At 48.4% G+C, this 21,197-nt stretch overlaps 1 protein-coding gene and 1 long non-coding RNA gene across 2 annotated transcripts in view; one reads left to right on the forward strand and one right to left on the reverse strand.

The window, feature by feature from the left end:
* snta1 (syntrophin, alpha 1) overlaps positions 1 to 4,117 on the reverse strand; it is a 45,235-nt gene extending 41,118 nt beyond the window's left edge. Inside the window, 1 exon segment of the mRNA XM_068000165.1 lies at positions 3,575 to 4,117. Within this exon segment, the coding sequence (XP_067856266.1) occupies positions 3,575 to 4,040 (466 nt within the window). The 5' untranslated portion in view covers positions 4,041 to 4,117.
* Positions 4,118 to 6,185: 2,068 nt separating this feature from the next.
* LOC137335396 (uncharacterized) lies at positions 6,186 to 21,058 on the forward strand. The gene is made up of 3 exons (XR_010966396.1): positions 6,186 to 6,446; positions 6,611 to 6,668; positions 19,639 to 21,058. It is a non-coding gene; the product is annotated as an uncharacterized lncRNA (long non-coding RNA).
* Positions 21,059 to 21,197: the final 139 nt, after the last annotated feature.

Consider the following 21,197-nt stretch of genomic DNA (forward strand, 5'->3'; position numbering starts at 1 on the left):
TCGTTCAGCAGTCAGGCCAGGAAGCACTTCTTCACACAAAGGGTGGTGGAAATCTGGGACTCTCTCCCCCAAAAAAGCTGTTGAGGCCGGGGGTCAATTGGAAATTCAAAACTGAGATTGATCGATTTTTGTTGGGTAATGGCATTCAGGATTATGGAACCAAGGCGGGTAAATGGTGTTAAGATACAGATCAGCCATGATCTGATTGATTGGTGGAACAGGGTCGAGGGGCTGAATGGCCTCCTCCTGTTCCTATGACCCACTGCCAACCTCAATGTTCTCAGCAACAAGTCCCCAACGATCCCCACCCTCCCCCAACTGCCTCCGCTCATTGCTGATGGAGAAAGATGAGACGGATGGGCTAAAGAGCAGTTTTAAAATTCATGTGTGATGTGTCACTGGCAAGGCCGCATTTATTGCCCATCTTGAGTTGCCCTGAAGCCATCAAGAGTCAACCACATAGTGAGGGGACTAGAGTCGTGTGTAGGCCCAGGCCGGGTAAGGACGGCAGGTTCACTGAAAGACACTGGTGAACCAGTTAGGTTTTTACAACAACCTGGCAGTTTTTGTGGTCACTTTTCTGGTTCCAGCCCAGATTTATGAGGGATTTTGATAAATTAAATTGAGAGAAAATGTTTCCATTGGTAGGAGGATCGGTAACCAGAGGACACAGATTTAATATAATTGGTAAAAAAGCCAGGGGGGAGATGGGGAGAATTGTTTTTTTTACACAACGAGTTGTGATGATCTGGAATGCGCTGCCTGAAAGGGTGGTGGAAGCAGATTCAATAATAACTTTCAAAAGGGAATTGGATAAATACTTGAAAATGAAAAATCTGCAGCGCCTATGGGGAAACAGCAGAGGAGTGGGACTAATTGGTTAGCTCTTTCAAAAGAGCCGGCACAGGCACGATGGGCCGAATGGCCTCATTCTTGCTGTAAGTTTCTATGAGTTGGAACCCCTTCAATGGTGAGATCAGCAACATCCAACTCCTGGTCACACTGACCTTCAGATGTGAGGATCTGTTTCGGCTCTGCTCTTTATTCCACCTCCCCCCCCCAATTCATGGACACCTCCCTGGTCCACAATCTCCTTCTTGTCCTGTCAGCACAACAGGCAGATCCCAGCAGGAGAGAAGCCAAGCAAATCTGGGTGCTGACAGAGGTGAGGGGGAGTCAGAGCTGGGAACTGTCTCACTGTCCATTGCAAGCAGTCCATGCTCCCACGTCAGGCATGACCAGCATTAAACACAGGGTATATCTGTCCCACGATGCCACCTCAGGCCCAGCCTCACGAGGGAATCTCCAATCCTCATACAAGTATTCACCTGGTGTCCCTCAACATTACTAATTCAGTCCACTGGCCCAGGAGGATTGGATTGAGACCGGGAACACTGCAATCGCTAGATGGAAAAAGACCCAGGTCCATCGAGTTCACCTCTCATCCTGGGAGTCACATAATACAATGATAGTGGAATTATTGACTAATCAGAGCGATCAGTCTCTATCAATTAGTCTACAACAGATTCAGATGTTATAAGCTGGATAGCCAGGGAGTGAAGGCTACAATACTACAGCCTGGTCTTCAGTTGCTTCCAAGCCTTTAATCACAGAGCTCCTATTACAACCACACCACTCCCTAGATCAGCTCTCTTATAAATGGATATGAGAGTTCCCAATTAATACGCATTACCTGAACACAATTAACACTAATTAATATAAATCACAGCGATACAATTAATACCAGACATGAGGTGAGGAAAACCCCCAGTGGTGGAGAGCTTTGGATCCATAGGTCCAAAGTCACCTGTTCCTCCCCAGCCTGTTACACTCACCACATGTCGTCTCCAATTACTCATATACTGCATCCCAAAATATTATTATTAGCGATTGCTTCACACGGGGCCCTTACAGCCAGGAGAGAAACTTTCATCCCATCAGTCTGAGTTGAATCTGACCCCAGGTCTCAGAGAGCCTCACCACCCAGTCCCTCAGTCAATCACATGGAAGTTTTTAAAAAATCTAAGAATCCATTCTCAACAGCAACTTTTATACAAAATATTAACTGATAATTTCAAAACAATTTAATTAGTGATTGAAAAAGCCGGTTTTGTCAGAGACAGTTTTTATTTGAGGGGAGGGTCACACAACTCGATAAAGCTGAGTTGGCCGGAGTTGCACTATCGCCTGGATCTGGTGTCAGGGTCGTTGCACTTTCCTGTCTCAACGAAGTTCGGCCCTCACTATCCAAACACACGGAGACAGGGCTCGGGGGGGGGATCGGCAGGGGGATCTGCCCCCGTGCTGGGGACTGCAGCTTGGCATCAGAAAACCGAGGCCTTCCCTTCCCTTCCCAGCTCATCAGCTCCCGACTTTCACAAAACATCACTCGCCTGCTGAAATATTTTACTTTTAGTCCTTTGAAGTGATCTGTAAATCAATATTCTACTTATAAAACTTATACAAAGGTTTAAAGCAACTTTTAGATCAGACACGGGTCAGGCAAAGAGAGCCTCAATTCAATAAAACAGTTGGCAAAATGAGCAGAGGTAAAATAAATGGACTGGGGAGGTGCTCAGAATGATGGAGGTCGCTCGGCCCGCCCGCCCGCCGCAGGGGTCGCTCGGCCCGCCCGCCCGCCGCAGGGGTCGCTCGGCCCGCCCGCCCGCCGCAGGGGTCGCTCGGCTCCAGAGACCGAGTGCATCGTGTTGCTGGATCGAGCTCACCTTTCCCCCCTTTTATTCTGGGGGCTTCCTATTCCCTCCATTTTTACTCTGGGGGGGGGGTCCCTTGCCCCCTCCTTTTATCTCCTGCCCCCCTTTTACCCTGGGGGGGTCTCCTGAGCCCACTTTTTACTCTGGGGGGGGGGGGGGTCTCCTGACCACTCTCTTTTTTACTCTGGGGGGGGTCTCCTGCCACCCTTTTTTTTGCTCTGGGGGGGGTCTCCTGCCCCCTATTTATTACTCTGGGGGGGGGGGGTTTCCTGGCCCCCTTTTTACTCTGGGGGGGGTCTCCTGGCCCCCTTTTTACTCTGGGGGGGGGGGGGGGTCTCCTGGCCCCCTTTTTACTCTGGGGGGGGGTCTCCTGGCCCCCTTTTTACTCTGGGGGGGTCTCCTGGCCCCCTTTTTACTCTGGGGGGGGTCTCCTGGCCCCCTTTTTACTCTGGGGGGGGTCTCCTGGCCCCCTTTTTACCCTGGGGGGGTCTCCTGGCCCCCTTTTTATACTCTGGGGGGGGGGCTCCTGGCCCACTTTTTTTTACTCTGGGGGGGGGGGGGGCTCCTGCCCACTTTTTTTACTCGGGGGGGGGGGGGGAGGCTACTGCCCCCCTGCCCCCCTTTGTTACTCTGGGGGGGTCTCCTGACCCCCTTTTTTTTTACTCTGGGGGGGGGGTTTCCTGCCCACTTTTTTTACTCTGGGGGGGGGGGGGGAGCTCCTGCCCCCCCTAGTTACTCTGGGGGGGGTCTCCTGTCCCCCTTTTTTTACTCTGGGGGGGGTGTCTCCTGTCCCCCTTTTTCTATTCTGGGGGGGGGGGCTCCTGCCCCCCTTTTTCTACTCTGGGGGGGGGGGCTCCTACCTTCCAGCACCACCTCCTTCCCCGTTTTCTTCAGCGCCTGCACCGCCTGATCGTGCGAGGCTTCCCGCAGCTCGGTGCCGTTCACCGACAGGATGGCGTCTCCGACGAACAGCTGTCCGCTCTGATCGGCCGCCAGCCCGCGGAAGATCTTGGAGATGAGGATCGGCATGTGGTTCTCGCGGCCGCCCTTGATGCTGATGCCCAGGCCGCCCGCCTCCTGCTTCACGATCCGGACCGTGCGCTTGCGGCCGGAGCCGGGCTCCGAGTCCGGGTGAGGCTGCGGCGACTCGGGCTCGCCGGGGCCGGGCTCGGCTTCGGGCTCCCCGTTGCTCACCCCATGTCCAGCGGAAGGGCCGGCCGAGCTGAGCCGCAGCGAGTCCTCGGACAAGGAGGCGAGGAGCCGCCGCCAGCGCTCGGGCTCCGGCTCCGGGCTCCGCACCTCCAGCAGCCCGCTCCGCACCACCATCCCTCCGCACCGCCGGGCTCGGTCAGACTGTCCGGGGCCGGGACCCTCCTCTCTCCCCCACCCTCCGCAGCCCTTCCCGGGGCCGGCCCGGCTGCTCCCCGCCCCCACTTAAAGGGGCCACGGTCGCACCAACTTCAGAAAAACTTTTCCAAAACTTCTTCAAACTTTTCCAAAACTTTTCCAAAACTTCTTCAAAATTTCTTCAAACTTTTCCAAAACTTCTTCAAACTTTTCCAAAACTTCTTCAAACTTTCTTCAAACTTTTCCAAAACTTCTTCAAACTTTTCCAAAACTTCTTCAAAATTTCTTCAAACTTTTCCAAAACTTCTTCAAACTTTTCCAAAACTTCTTCAAAATTTCTTCAAACTTTTCCAAAACTTCTTCAAACTTTTCCAAAACTTCTTCAAAATTTCTTCAAACTTTTCCAAAACTTCTTCAAACTTTTCCAAAATTTCCGGCTCATTTGGCGGGTGAACATTATCCCCTCCCCCCGGGGCTCCGGCTCAGGTCACCCTGAGGACCGCGGAAACTTTACCACCAAAGACTCCCGGGGGTCTGATCCACACCGGCCGGCCGGTCCGAGCTGCGATGCTAAGACTTACACCTGCTCAGGCTGTGGAGTCTGCTCTTAATCCAAAGTCACTTCATTCAAATTATCTGATGATTCAATTTTATTTTGGACCAAATTTCCATTTTCTTCTCTGCTATAAATGGCTGAATCCAATTTACTGCATCATTCAAATCCTTTTTTAAACAGAACTTGCATTTATATAGCACCTTTCATGACCTAAGGACGTCCCATAGCGATTTACAGCCAACAAAGTATTTCTAAAGTGTAGTCACTATTGTAATTTGCACACTGCAAGATCCCACAAACAGCAATGAGATAAAATTACCAGATAATCTGTTTCAGTGATGTTGGTTGAGGGATAAATATTGATCAGGACACCGGGGAGAACTCCCCTGCTCTTCTTCGAATAGTGGCCGTGGGATCTTTTACGTCCACCTGAGAGGGGCAGACGGGGCCTGCGTTTAGCATCTCATTCAGTACTGCACTGGGAGTGTCAGCTTGGATTCTGGTCTCGAGTCCCTGCTGACATTGCCATAGAATTCTTTTCCAACACTGGTAAAAAAAAACACCTTTCTCTTGACTCAGGATCTTTCTTAGATCTGTGTAAAGTTCAAAGAGTCTCCCCTCCCACCCCATTTCTGTTACCAGGACACAGGTCATTAGGGAGATGGGTCATTAACCAAGCACTTAAACATCTGCCAAATAACAGTCACAGAGACATAATCTGCCAATTCCTAATCATAGCTGGGTTTAGGTTTGTATTTAGTATTTATTCCTCCAACATCAAACAGGCTACATTAAAGCTCTCCGAAACCCAGTCTGCAAATAGCATCAGAATTAAACCAGGCCTGGTGAAAACTGGGGATTGGAGAGGCACAGGCCTGATGAGTCTTGATCTAATGCTGGGTTAAGGAGCTGGGATGGAATAATAGCCCACTGCAGTGAGGGTCACTGTGCCCATCAGAAGGTAGCACAAGATTGGGAGACATGCTGTGAAAAGGAACCAGAAAAATTCCAAAAAGCAAAATACTGCAGGTGCTGGAAATCTGAAATAAAAACAGAAAATGCTGGAAACACTCAGCAGGTCAGGCAGCCTCCGTGGAGAGAGAAACAGAGATAACATTTCAGGTCGAAGACCTTTCATCAGAACTGGGTGAGAGAGAGAGAGAGAGAGCGAATAATTCCAAGCTGGGAGGGCGGGTGAGATCCCTGGGTGAGAAAACTCTCTCTCCAAACCTCGGTGCACGTTGATAGGCCTGTAAATGTGAAGACTCCTGCCTGGAATTCACAGACCAAGGGACACCCAGTTGCTCTCTCTCTCTCCCTCTCTCTCTCCTTCCCCCTGCTGCTCTCTCTCTCTCTCCCTCCCTCCCACCCAGTTGATGTTCAGAGCGGAGTCATTAATAACAGATCAAAATTTCCAGGGGATTAAATGAAACGATGTACAAACAACAGGTGGGTGCATAAATAAAGGAATAAATTTGAGAGAGGCACAGCATTTGAAAGCGTATCACAGTGTGGTGTCACTGGGTTCAAACTAATGTCAGCTGCACACAGACAGGGGAAATCATGGGACTGCTTCTCAGCTCAACAGATTGGAGTTGGGGATTAGAAACACGTTCTTGAAAAAGTGAAGCTCGTCTCGACCAATCACCACTGTGCTGAGTGAGGGGTGTAGATTTGGAGACCTGGACGTTTAGCACGAGAGCAGAGGGTCGCCAAACGGAGAGATGATCTCGGGAGGCAGTTGGGTGCAGCCCGGTTACTGTCACAAGGTGCTTTATATCTGACGTGGTGTCACTGCGCAGGAGGTAGGGCAGAGTATGGACAAGGGGGTAAGTTCTGAGAGCTTCCGAAGGTGAGGAGAGAGGGAACGAGACCCAGAGGCCTATGCTGTGAATTTCAGAGGGCTTTGATTGTGGGTACTTCTCAGTGACTGGAAACTGAGTTCGCTGGTAGATGATTGGAATTCACTGTGTGCCCATTCTCTTCCCCACAGGTGTGACAACCACGAGGAGACAATGCAGAGGGGCTCGGCAGACAGGGCATGTGACACCGTGAGTGGTGCATGGAAAGTACATCATGAGATACCACACACCAGATTACTTTAAAGTGGGGTAGGAACATAGGAACAGGAGGAGGCCATTCAGCCCCTCAAAACTGTTCTGCCATTCAGTTAGATCAAGGCTGATCTGTATCTTAACTCCATTTACCTGCCTTGGTTCCATATTCCTTGATATCCTTATCCAACAAAAGTCTGTCAATCTCAGGTTTGAAAGCTCCACAGCCTTTTGGGGACAGAGTTCCAGATTTCCACTACCCTTTCGGTGAAAAAGTGCTTCCTCATTTCACCCCTGAACGGCCTAGCTCTAATATTAAGATTATGATCCCTTGTTCTGGACTCCCCCATCAGAGGGAATAGTTTCTCTGTATCTACCCTATCATAAGAACATAAGATATAGGAGCAGGAGTAGGCCATACGGCCCCTCGAGCCTGCTCCGCCATTCAATCAGATCATGGCTGATCTTCGACCTCAACTCCACTTTCCCGCCCAATCCCCATATCGCATCATGCCCCTAGAGTCCAAAAATCTATCGATCTCAGTCTTGAATATACTCAACGACTGAACAGTCACCACTCTCTGGGGTAAAGAATTCTAAATATTCACGACCCTCTGAGTGAAGAAATTCTTCCTCATCTCAATCCTAAATGTCTGACCCTTTATCCTGAGACTCTGTCCCCCAGTTCTTGACTCTCCAGCCAGGGGAAACATCCTCTCAGCATCTACCCTGTCAAGCCCTCTTAGAATCTTATCTGTTTCAATGAGATCACCTCTCGTTCTTCTAAAGTGAGTATAGGCCCATTCTACTCAATCTCTCTTCATAGGACAACCCTCTCATCCAAAAGATGGCACCTCCGACAGTGCAGCACTCCCTCAGTACTACACTGGGAGTGTCAGCCTAGATTTTGTGTTCAAGTCCCTGGAGTGGGACTTGAACCCACAACCTTCTGACTCAGAGGTGAGAGTGCTACCCACTGGCTGACATTGTTAACTTTTCAGCTTAGGCGTTGTGACACTGAAACAAACATTAATATTACAGCATGAAATTCATTCAAACACTAGGAACAGATTTGTTACTGGGATATTGACCCTAACTACAAGTACTTAAAGCAGAATTGTAACTGAAAATTAAAGAATGTAAATATTAATTCTACTCCCCCCCCCCCCCCCGTTATCCCTATTTTTCCACACTTGAGTTTTCCATCTTTACTTTCTGTCTATCTTATCCCATCTTTTCCAGCTCTTTTTTCATAGCCAGAATTTAGGAGTGTTACACGAACAGTGTCGCTGAAGAATGACCTTGCAAGCTATTCAGTTGTAAAAGAAAGTAATTGCTAACTTATTTAATTGGTACAAGAAAGTGACCCATTCATCACCTTTTTAGAGCAACTAAGGACAGGCAACAATTCAAAAAATCTGCTTTTTTGATTACTGCTTCTGTTTAATTTTACATCTCAATAAACTGCCTTTGTAGTTTTTAGCCTGAGATATTCAGTCTGGCCATGTGTTTTCTCAGCAGTCAGAGAGATCATGGGTGTACAGTGAAATTCCAAATCAATTTCCAGTGCACCTCTTAATGGTGAAAAAGTCTTATTGTTTGTCCTGCTCTCCCAGGTTACTCTGTGCATGAGGTCATGTTCCAGTTTATTGGGCAAACCTGCAAAATGGACTTTTACATTGGGCACAAGCAAACGTATCTGGAACAACCCCGAATCATAACAGTAGCATAGTCATCAAAATTGAGACAACATTTACCTGTCTCATTGGTTCAGGTGGATGTTAAGGATCCCACGGCACTATACATAGAATTATACAACACAACAATAACTTGCATTTATATAGTGCCTTTAATGTAGTAAGACATCCCAAGGCACTTCATAGGAGCGACTATCAAACGGAAATTTGACTCTGAGCCACATAAGGAGATATTAGGACAGGTGACCAAAAGTTAGGTCAAAGAGGTAGGTTTTAAGGAGTGCCTTAAAGGAGGAGGGAGAGGTAGAGAGGCGGAGCAGATTAGGGAGGGAATTCTGGAGCTTAGGGCCTAGACAGTTGAAGACATGGCTGCCAATGGTGGAACGACTAAAAAATGTTTCCTCATGTTGCGTCTGGTTCTTTTGCCAATTATCTTAAATCTGTGTCGCCTGGTTACCGACCCTTCTGCCACTGGAAACAGTTTCTCCTTATTTACTCTATCGAAACCCCTCATGATTTTGAACACCTCGATCAAATCTCCCCTTAACCTTCTCTGCTCTAAGGAGAACAACCCCAGCTTCTCCAGTCTCTCCATGTAACTGACGTCCCTCATCGCTGGTACAATTCTGGTGAATCTCCTCTGCACCCTCTCCAAAGTGCACGAGGTGATCCTGGTGTTTCAGCCAACGCTCTTCCCTCAAACGCCACCAAAACAGATCAACTGATTGTGCACAAAATGGCTAAGGCATTTGCCTGCAAAACAAGTCATTACATTTCAAAGTATGCGGAGCACGCAGCCTGTCCTGAGACTTGTCATAAGGTGCTACATAAATACAAATCCTTCATTCTTCTGCCAGTGAATCTTTTGGGTTTAGTTCAGCTATTCCACACTCTTTATGAACAATTATTAATCTGTCACTGACAAATTGGAATTAAATGTTAGGATTCATTTCTTCAGATTTGACTTTTGATGAAAGAAAGGTGGTTGTAAAATTAATTGAAAAGTTCTCTTGGTTCAGCCCCAGTGAAATGATTTATGTTTGATTATTAACAGGAGGAGGTCATTCAGCCCTTCGAACTTGTTATTTTTTCTTTTATTCGTTCATGGGATGTGGGCGTCGCTGGCGAGGCTGGCATTATTGCCCATCCCTAATTGCCCTTGAGAAGGTGGTGGTGAGCCGCCTTCTTGAACCGCTGCAGTCCGTGTGGTGAAGGTTCTCCCACAGTGCTGTTAGGAAGGGAGTTCCAGGATTTTGACCCAGCGACGATGAAAGAACGGCGATATATTTCCAAGTCGGGATGGTGTGTGACTTGGAGGGGAACGTGCAGGTGGTGTTGTTCCCATGTGCCTACTGCCCTTGTCCTTCTCGGTGGTAGAGGTCGCGGGTTTGGGAGGTGCTGTCGAAGAAGCCTTGGCGAGTTGCTGCAGTGCATCCTGTGGATGGTACACACTGCAGCCACAGTGCAACAGTGGTGAAGGGAGTGAATGTTTAGGGTGGTGGATGGGGTGCCAATCAAGCGGGCTGCTTTGTCCTGGATGGTGTTGAGCTTCTTGAGTGTTGTTGGAACTGCACTCATCCAGGCAAGTGGAGAGTATTCCATCACACTCCTGACTTGTGCCTTGTAGATGGTGGAAAGGCTTTGGGGAATCAGGAGGTGAGTCACTCGCCGCAGAATACCCAACCTCTGACCTGCTCTTGTAGCCACAGTATTTATATGGCTGGTCCTGTTAAGTTTCTGGTCAATGGTGACCCTCAGGATGTTGATGGTGGGGGATTTGGTGATGGTAATACCGTTGAATGTCAAGGGGAGGTGGTTAGACTCTCTCTTGTTGGAGATGGTCATTGCCTGGCACTTGTCTGACGCGAATGTTAATGATCACTTATCAGCCCAAGCCTGGATGTTGTCCAGGTCTTGTTGCATGCGGGCACGGACTGCTTCATTATCTGAGGGGTTGCAAATGGAACTGAACACTGTGCAGTCATCAGCGAACATCCCCATTTCTGACCTTATGATGGAGGGAAGGTCATTGATGAAGCAGCTGAAGATGGTTGGGCCTAGGACACTGCCCTGAGGAACTCCTGCAGCAGTGTCCTGGGGCTGAGATGATTGGCCTCCAACAACTACTACCATCTTCCTTTGTACTAGGTATGACTCCAGCCACTGGAGAGTTTTCCCCCTGATTCCCATTGACTTCAATTTTACTGCGGCTCCTTGGTGCCACACTCGGTCAAATGCTGCCTTGATGTCAAGGGCAGTCACTCTCACCTCACCTCTGGAATTCAGCTCTTTTGTCCATGTTTGGACCAAGGCTGTAATGGGGTCTGGAGCCGAGTGGTCCTGGCAGAACCCAAACTGAGCAACGGTGAGCAGGTTATTGGTGAGTAAGTGCCGCTTGATAGCACTGTCGACGACACCTTCCATCACTTTGCTGATGATGGGGCGGTAATTGGCCGGATTGGATTTGTCCTGCTTTTTGTGGACAGGACATACCTGGACAATTTTCCACATTGTCGGGTAGATGCCAGTGTTGTAGCTGTACTGGAACAGCTTGGCTAGAGGCGCAGCTAGTTCTGGAGCACAAGGCTTCAGCACTACAGCCGGGATGTTGTCAGGGCCCATAGCCTTTGCTGTATCCAGTGCACTCAGCCGTTTCTTGATATCACGTGGAGTGAATCGAAATGGCTGAAGACTGGCTTCTGTGATGGTGGGGATATCGGGAGGAGGCTGAGATGGATCATCCACTCGGCACTTCTGGCTGAAGATGGTTGCAAACGCTTCAGCCTTGTCTTTTGCACTCACGTGCTGGACTCCGCCAACATTGAGGATGGGGATGTCTGTTGGTTGTGGAATCGCTTAGCTCTGTCTATAGCATGTTGCTTCCGCTGTTAAGCATGGATGTCATCCTGAGTTGTAGCTTCACCAGGTTGGCACCTCATTTTTAGGTACGCCTGGTGCTGCTCCTGGCATGCTCTTCTACACTCCTCATTGAACCAGAGTTGATCCCCTGGCTTGTTGGTAATGGTAGAGTGAGGAATATGCCGGGCCATGAGGTTACAGATTGTGCTGGAATACAATTCTGCTGCTGCTGATGGCCCACAATGCCTCATGGATGCCCAGTTTTGAGCTGCTAGATCCATTCTGAATCTATCCCATTTAGCATGGTGGTAGTGCCACACAACACGTTGGATGGTGTCCTCAGTGCGAAGACGGGACTTCATCTCCACGAGGACTGTGCAGTGGTCACTCCTACCAATACTGTCATGGACAGATGTATCTGTGACAGGTAGATTGGTGAGGACGAGGTCAAGTAGGTTTTTCCCTCATGTTGGTTCACTCACTACCTGCCGCAGGCTCAGCCTGGCAGCTACGTCCTTCAAGACTCGGCCAGCTTGGTCAGTAGTGGTGCTACCGAGCCACTCTTGGTGATGGACATTGAAGTCCCCCACCCAGAGTACATTTTGTGCCCTTGCTACCCTCAGTGCTGCCTCCAAGTGGTGCTCAACATGGAGGAGGACTGATTCATCAGCTGAGGGAGGGCGGTAGGTGGTAATCAGCAGGAGGTTTCCTTGCCCATGTTTGACCTGATGCCATGAGATTTCATGGGGTCCGGAGTCAATGTTGAGGACTCCCAGGGCCACTCCCTCCTGACTGTATATCACTGTACCGCCACCTCTGGTGGGTCTGTCCTGCCGGAGAGACAGGACATACCCAGGGATGGTGATGGAAGAGTCTGGGACGTTGTCTGAAAGATATGATTCTGTGAGTGTGGCTTTGTCAGGCTGTTGCTTGACTGGCCTGTGAGACAGCTCTCCCAATTTTGGCACAAGTCCCCCAATGTTCATGAGGAGAACTTTGCAGGGTCAACTGGGCTTGGTTTGCCTTTGTCGTGTCCAGTGCCTAGTGGTCCGATGCCGGGTGGTCCGTCCGGTTTTATTCTTATTATGACTTTCTTTAGCAAGATTTTACAACTGAGTGTCTTGCTAGGCCATTTCAGAGGGCAATTAAGAATCAACCACATTGCTGTGAGTCTGGAGTTTGAACTCATGACCCCGGATTACTAGTCCAGTAACATAACCACTATGCTACCGTACCCTATTATATAAGCTGTCAGGAAGCACTTCTTCACACAAAGGGTGGTGAAAATCTGGAACTCTCTCCCCCAAAAAGCTGTTGAGGCTGGGGGTCAAGTGGAAATTTTAAAACTGAGATTGAAAGATTTTTGTTGGGTAAGGGTATTAAGGGATATGGAACCAAGGCGGGTAAATGGAGTTAAGATACAGATCAGCCGTGATCTAATTGAACGGTGAAACAGGCTCAAGGGGTTGAAAGGCCTCCTTCTGCTCTTCTGCTCTCCCTGTGGATGTGTTTTTCTCTCCCAGGCCACTCTCAGGAACTTCGGGCTCCGAATGCGGTACCGACTCACCCCGACTTGCTCACACAGGCGCCTAGTCTGAAGAAAGTCACAAAAATGAGCAGTCAGTCTTGCCGGCAGCATATTGGGTACGTACGGAGAAATTATTTCCTCTGGTGGGGGAATCCAGAACATGGGGGTGTAACGTTAACATTAGAGCCGGGCTGTTTAGGAATGAAATCAGGAAGCACTTCTTCACACAAAAGGTAGTGGAAATCTGTAACTCTCTCCCCCAAAAGGCTGTGGACGCTGGGGGTCAATTGGAACTTTCAAGACTGAGATCAATGGATTTTTGTTGGATAAGGGTTTCGAGGGATATGGAGCAAAGGCAGTATGGAAGTACAAATTGGCCATGATCTAATTGATGGCGGAACAGGCTCAGGGGGCTGAATGGCCTCCTCCTGTTCCTGTATAACAGGATCGAGGGGCTGAATGGCCTCCTCCTGTTCCTGTATAACAGGATCGAGGGGCTGAATAGCCTCCTCCTGTTCCTGTGAAGATCCAACAAATTGGTTTGCACTTTTCTCCGGCCCCAGAGTGCTCAGCATCATCACCAAGCCGTCGCTCCACTCAACCTCTGTCTCATCATCCTGAGGGAAGATGTGGCCTCATCCGCTCTGGAACATTGTAAGTTTCTGAGCATGTCCACACAAGACTGTTTCTTGAAGTCCTTTGCGAAGTTGGAGGTCACACTGGGGACAAGTTATTTCCAAGGTGGCAGGTCTGGTGATGAGCCATTTCAACAGCGTTGATGTTTTTGTGGCAGACGAGAAACTGAGGCCCCGTCTGCCCTCTCAGGTGGACGTAAAAGATCCCACGGCCATTATTTCGAAGAGGAGCAGCGGGGAGTTCTCCTGGGCCAATATTGATCCCTCAACCAACATCACCTAAAACAGGTTATCTGGCCATTGATCTCATTGCTGATTGTGGGGCCTTGATCTACATTACACTTCAAGGAAAAAGTACTTCACTGGCTGTAAAGCACTTTGGAACGTCCTGAGGTTGTGATAGGCGCTGTAGAAATGCAAGTCTTTCTCTCTGAGACCTGTGTCTGTGTTTAGAGACTGCTTCAATTGCTGCATGGAGTGCAGTATAAATCAGGAGTTAGGAATAAACTGTCCGGATAGAATGCCGAAGATGCAGCTCCTGGAGGAGTGCAGTAACTGTGTGATTCAATCGTTCTCACAGTTCTCTGATTACAATCCATGGGCCACAGACTCCATCCTGGCTGATGTTTCCACACAGCTGCCGATCAGCAGATGTTCAACTTGTCTCATCGCTCTGGAGTCCAGTCCCCCTGCTCCTGTTGGGACGCAGAGGGACAGGGACAACTTCCAGTTTCTCACCGTTCTCTGCCTGCGACAGGTATGGGAGAGTGGGGAAATTGCAGCCCAGGAATCCACACTTTGCAGCAGGGTCACTGAACAGCGATCAAAAACACAGAGTCTCCAAACTGAATCCCCCCGACACTGTAAACCAGCGACACTAACACCAACTCTACTACTGTTCCTGATTGCGATCAGCTAACTCAACGCAGAGCAGAGACTGAACCTGGAACCGTCTGGTCCGTCTGGCTTTGTACCACAGCAGGTGCCAGATATTCCATTGCACCGCCACCACCCCTCACTCTCTGCCCGCTCTCTCTCTCCCCACCGAGCAATCAAATGCATCGATACCACCCCTTAACACATCCTGTACTGCAGCCCTCTGCTAGTTAAGTGGCAATGTGGCTAAAGCAAGAAATATATAAGGTCCTGAGAAACTGTCCGTCCAGTTCTGGGAGGTGATTGAAGCAGAAACGGTTTTAATTTTGTTTACATGTTTTTGATTGACCGTTCGGTCTGGGTTACCTGTCGTCGCACCCAGGCGGGCTGGGGAAGCTTAAAGTACATTAGGTTCCCAATAAGTCCTGGTGAAATACATTTTGCAAATTATATACAATATATATATAAATTATATATACATATTATGCACTTACCTCCACCTCCGTGACATTGCCCATCCCCTCCCCTCCTCTGCCTCTGCTGTTGAAACCCTCATCCGTGCCTTTGTTACCTCCAGAATCGACTATTCCACTGCTCCCCTGGCCGGCCTCCCATCCTCCATCCTCCGTAAACTTGAGCTCATCCAAAACTCTGCTGCCCCGTCTCCTAACTCGCACCAGGTCCTGTTCACCCATCACCCCGTGCTCGCTGACCTACATTGGCTCCCGGTCCGGGAACGCCTCGATCTTAAAATTTTCATCCTTATTGTCCAATCCCTGCATGGCCCTCGCCCCTCCCTATCTCTGTAACCTCCTCCAGCCCCACAACCCTCCGAGATCTCTGCGCTCCTCCAATTCTTGTCTCTTGTGCATCCCCGATTCCCATCGCTCCACCATTGGCGGCCGTGCCTTCAGCTGCCTCGGCCCCAAACTCTAGAATTCCCTCCCTAAACCTCTCCGCCTCTCTCTCCTCCTTTAAGATGCTCCTTAAAACCTACCTCTTTGACCAAGCTTTTGGTCACCTGTCCTAATATCTCCTTATGTGGCTCGGTGTCAAATTTTGTTTGATAATTGCTCCTGTGAAGTGCCTTGGGACATTTTACTACGTTAAAGGTGCTATATAAATGCAAGTTGTTGTTGTAAATATCTAAATATAAAAAGCTACTTACAGACTTGGCCAGGTGTTGGTCTCTGCTGTCCTCTGGTGGCCGACAGTGCCTATTACCACTCACCCAATGTGCTGGCCACAGCTTGTTCTCTCCTGAAAGGTGCTGCTTTGTGCTGAGGTGAATCTTCACTTCCAACCACAGAATTTTGGTACCTCGCCCACTCTTGGTGCGTGAGCCGAGGCGGTGAGTGCCAACAAGCTATTCAACAGGGTGAGGGGGCACATCACCCCCTCCAAGCCTGGCCCTGGCATCACGCACCATCTCTCCAGGAGGGGCCACGGCATAACGATCGGGAGAGGGGGATCCTGCGCCCTGAACCCCTCCCTGGCCCCCGTGGGGTCACTGAGGGTCACCCAAGGGGAGATGAAAACCATGTTTAAAAAAAATAATGAAACAGTTTCTGCTTCAATCACCTCTCAGAACTGGACAAACAATTTCTCAAGACTTTATAATAACTTTCAAAAGGTAATTGGATAAATATTTAAGGGAAACATTTGCAGGGCTATGGGGAAAGAGCAGGGGAGTGGGACTAATTGGATAGCTCTTTCAAAGAGCTGGCACAGGCAGGATGGGCCAAATGGCCTCCTTCTGTGCTGTAACATTCTATGATATGTATAGATTTTTTTTAAGCCATGTTGCATCTTTGGGGAATGGTATCAAACAGATTATTAGAGTCTGAGATTGGTGATTTAAACCAGACAATGTGCCTGATGTCTGCAGGGAGAAGGTGAAGAACTTCCTTTAAGAAAGTATTCAGGAAGGGGCCACATCAAAGGCAGAGAGTCAAGTAATCCCTGCTCACCACATCCTCGCACCAACAAGCGGGAGAGCTCCTGAGTCATCGCACACAATCTGCCATTGTTTAAAAGCGGAGCTAGGTTTTATCGTCATTATTGTTTGGTTCCAAATGCCCTCCCACTCTCCACTAAACTGGCCAGAAACCGGCCTTATTCTAGAAAAGACATTCCGAGGAATCAGCACCACGGATTGTGGGGAATTTCCGCAGTAAAACAAGGATTTCAAAGCCCCAGAGGGCGAGATTGTTGCTTCTCCTCAAACAATACTGAAGCGTTTGACCCAGACCGACCAGAGATGATTGGGGGAGGGGGGAAAGGAGAGTCATTTTCGCTTTATTGCAATTTTCTAACTCATGATTAAAGGGGTTTAATTTCTGTCTCAGAAGATGAAACAATTGATCCACAACCAAGGCCACGGTTTTAATTTTTACAGAAAACTGGGTAGGAACACAACAAAAGCAGAACAGAATTGGAGCTGAGCCAGCAGTCGAGCCCATCACCCAGGGCAGTGCAGTAACTGGGGGAGAGGGTTGGTGGGAAAGAGATCCACATACTCCACCTCCTAAACCAACTGCACTGAGGGAAGGGATTTATGACACAAGGCAACTAATTGGAACTTTTCACAGATGGAAATAAAAACAGAAAATGCTGGAAATGCAAAATAAACCTGTCAGCACCTGAAACTGAGGAGGGAAGTTATTGTTCAGTGTTGAGCTCTCCATTGTTACAAACAAAGGATTACACCAAAACAGGAACTTGTCTTTCCTCCTTCACAGGCAGATGGGAACATAGGAACAGGAGTAGGCCATTCAGCCCCTCGTGCCTGCTCCGCCATTTGATAAGATCATGGCTGATCTGTGATCTAACTCCATATACCTGCCTTTGGCCCATATCCCTTAATACCTTTGATTGCCAAAAAGCTATCTATCTCAGATTTAAAAATTTAGCAATTGAGCTAGTATCAATTGCCGTTTGCGGAAGAGAGTTCCAAACTTCTACAACCCTTTGTGTGTAGAAATGTTTTCTAATCTCGCTCCTGAGAGGTCTGGCTCTAATTTTTAGACTGTGCCCCCTACTCCTAGAATTCCCAACCAGCGGAAATAGTTTCTCTCTATCCACCCTCTGTTCCCCTTAATATCTTATAAACTTCGATCAGATCACCCCTTAACCTTCGAAACTCGAGAGAATACAACCCCAATTTGTGTAATCTCTCCTTGTAACTTAACCCTTGAAGTCCGGGTATCATTCTAGTAAACCTACGCTGCACTCCCTCCAAGGCCAATATGTCCTTCTGAAGGTGCGGTGCCCAGAACTGCTCACAGTACTCCAGGTGCGGTCTGACCAGGGTTTTGTATAGCTGCAGCATAACTTTTGCCCCCTTGTACTCTAGTCCTCTAGATATAAAGGCCAGCATTCCATTAGCCTTCTTGATTATTTTCTGCACCTGTTCATGACACTTCAATGATCTATGTACCTGAACCCCTAAGTCCCTTTGGACATCCACTGTTTTTAACTTTTTACCATTTAGAAAGTACCCTGTTCTATCCTTTTTTGATCCAAAGTGGATGACCTCACATTTGTCTCATGGAATTCCATTTGCCACAGTTTTGCCCATTCACCTAATCTATCAATAGCCCTTTGTAATTTTATGTTTTCATCTACACCGCTTACAATGCCACCAATCTTTGTGTCATCAGCAAACTTAGATATGAGACTTTCTATGCCTTCATCTAAGTCGTTAATAAATATTGTGAATAATTGAGGCCCCAAGACAGATCCCTGCGGGACTCTACTAGTCACATCCTGCCAATGTGAGTACCTACCCATTATCCCTACTCTCTGTCGCCTTTCGCTCAGCCAACTTCCTAACCAAGTCCGTACTTTTCCCTCAATTCCATGGGCTTCTACCTCTAGCCCTACAACCTCTGAAATCCATGGGGCCACGGTGAATGTCCGGTTCTCTCCGTATCTCACACGCAGGTTAACAACAACTTCCATTTATATAGAGTCTTTAACGTAGTAAAATATCCCAAGGTGCTGCATGAGTGTAATCAGACAAAATTTGACACTGAGCCAAAGGAAACATTAGGAAACAAATGCTTGGTCAAAGAGGTAGCTTTTAAGTAGCGTGTTAAAGGAGGAGAGAGAGGTGAAGAGGTTTAGGGGGGGAATTCCAGAGTTTAAGACCCAGACAGCTGAAGGCACGGCCGCCGCACAGAACTCCAGCCTCACCCCTAGCCCTAACTCTCGACCTCTCGCAAAGTGTAGATCTGGCTGGTGCTATAATATCTCCGGATGCCTTTACCCCCGTTCTGGCTTCTGTGATCCCCGTAACAGGTGCTGCTCAACCTTTGTACAGACCGGAACCAGCTGAGTAATGTGCTCAGACCCTGATAAAACAGGAACATACGGGCCACTTTAGTGCAACGTTTACAATAAGACAAGTTTGAAGAACCCAGTAATTTGTGGTCTGCCATTCACTCATCAACGAGCTGTGACAGTCTACGCATTGCTTTCGTTCAGCTGCCCGTATCCTAACTCGCACCGAATCCCGTTCACCCACCGCCCGTACTCAGACCTACACTGGCTCCCTGTCCGGCAATGCCTCGAATTTAAAATTCTCAACCTCGTGTTCAAAATCCCTCCACGGCCTCGCCCCCTCCCTATCTCTGTAACCTCCTCTAGCCCTACAACCTCCGAGATCTCTACGCTCCGACAAATCTGGCCTCTTGCGCATCCGCCATTGGCGGTCGTGCCGTCCGTCCAGGCCCTCAGCTCTGGAATTCCCTCCCTAAACCCCTCTCTCTTCCATTAAGGCGCTCCTTAAAACCTACCGACCTACCCTAACATCTCCTTTGCTGGCTCGGTGTCAAATTTTGTTTGGTAACATTCCCGCAAAGCACCTTGGGATGTTTTACTACGTTAAAAGGGACTATATAAATGCAAGTAGTTGTTGCTGCACACTGTCCAGCACTGACGGTGGCCGTGAGTGATGGGTTACAGCGCTGTCCTTTCCCCGCAGGGACCCAGGACACAGCGATAGCTCGAAAGTCCCTCCTCTCTTCCGGCTATAAGGGATTGGGCGTGAACTCGAATTTGGGGTAGTATGGACTCAGTGTCCCATGGGCGCAGAAAACAGCACAAAATTCCCCAGACGTTGGCAATTCACGATGAAATCTGATGTGGGAAATGGAAATATCACCCTGGTGGTATGGGGTGAAAGCACTTTGTTGGAGGATTCTGTAACTACGCTGTCCCTCACTCGGGCAGAGCTTGTGGGAGGGACCATTCGGTGATACCCCACGTATTTATGTAACCGACTTTGTTTTCAAGACTATGAAATATGATTTGAGCAACCAAAACCATATGAAGTCCACTCAACGCCATTTGTTCTCTAACTGTTTTAGGAGCTCTCGGGGACTTCTACGGAACACAAGACAAAAAAAAAATGAATTTGCATTTATATAGTGCCTTTCACATCCTCAGGACATCCCAAAGCACCTCACAGCCAATGAAGTACCTTTTATTTCTTGAAGTTGTTTTCTAGGCAATCGCGGCAACCAATTTACGCACAGCAAGATCCCACAAACAGCAATGAGATAAATGACCAGTTGATCTGTTTTAGTGATGTTGGTTGAGGGATAGTAAATATTGGCCAGGACACCGGGGAGATAGAAACATAGAAAATAGGAGCAGGAGTAGGCCATTCGGCCCTTCGAGCCTGCTCCCCCATTCAATATGATCACGGCTGATCCTCCCTGATCTCCCCTGCTCTTCTTCCAATTGTGCCGCGAAGTCTTTCACGTCCACCTGAGCGCAGACGGGGGGGCTCAGTTTAACGTCTCATCCAAAAGAGGGATGAAGAATTTATGAAGAACGAAACATTTTTATCTGTGCTAGTTAGATGAAGTAGGGAGGGAGGAGGCTCGTGTGGAGCATAAACACTGGCATAGACCAGTTGGGCCGAGAGGTCTGTTTCCATGCTGTAAATTCTATGCCTGGGCCCTGTCACAGCACAGCCAGGGTGGATCTGGGTTAGTTTGACTCCATCTTTCCACATATGAAGTAAACAACCATTATCAGAGATCTAGGGAGCTCAGTGAGCATCTTGATTTGAACATAGGAACAGGAGGAGGCCATTCAGCCCCTCAAGTCTGTCCCACCCATTCAATTAGATCATGGCTGATCTGTATCTTAACTCCATTTACCCACCTTGGTTCTGTAACCTTTAATACCTTTGCCTAACAAAAACATTGACCCTCCACAGCTTTTCAGGGGAGAGTGTTCCAGATTTCCACTCCCCTTTGTGTGAAGAAGTGCTTCCTGACATCACCCCTGAACGGCCGAGCTCTAATTTTAAGGTTATGCCCCCTTGTTCTGGACCCTCCCACCAAAGGAAATAGTTTCTCTCCATCTACCCTATCAAATCCTTTAATCACCTCAATTAGATCACCCCTTAATCTTCTATACTCGAGGGAATACAAGCCCAGTCTGTGCAACCTGTCCTCATAACTTAACCCTTTTAGCCCCCTGGTATCATTCTGGTGAATCTGCGCTGCACCCCCTCCAAGGCCAATATATCCTCCCTGAGGGGCGGGGCCCAGAACTGAACGCAGTCTCTCCAGATGGGGTCTGACCAGAGCTCTATACAACTGAAGCATCATTTCCACCCCATTGTATTCCAGCCCCTTTGAGATAAGGCCAACATTCCATTAGCCTTTTTAAATATTGTTTTGATATATTACAAAGAGAGCAAAGTTTGTAAATGACTGGAAAGATTTTTTACACTGAATACTGTTCATTTACCTGTTCTTTGTTAAATAAATTGTCTGGTTTGCAGCACGAGTCTTGGTCTGAAAAAGCAAATATTCAATCTGATCCAGCTACGCAATATGTATAATCCCAGCGAGCCGGGGGTTTCCTGCCCAGGGTTCATTGTTCAATCTCTGGGTTTCACGATTGTTTC

The sequence above is a fragment of the Heptranchias perlo genome, chromosome 19, assembly GCF_035084215.1.
Source record: "Heptranchias perlo isolate sHepPer1 chromosome 19, sHepPer1.hap1, whole genome shotgun sequence".
Lineage (NCBI taxonomy): Eukaryota > Metazoa > Chordata > Chondrichthyes > Hexanchiformes > Hexanchidae > Heptranchias > Heptranchias perlo.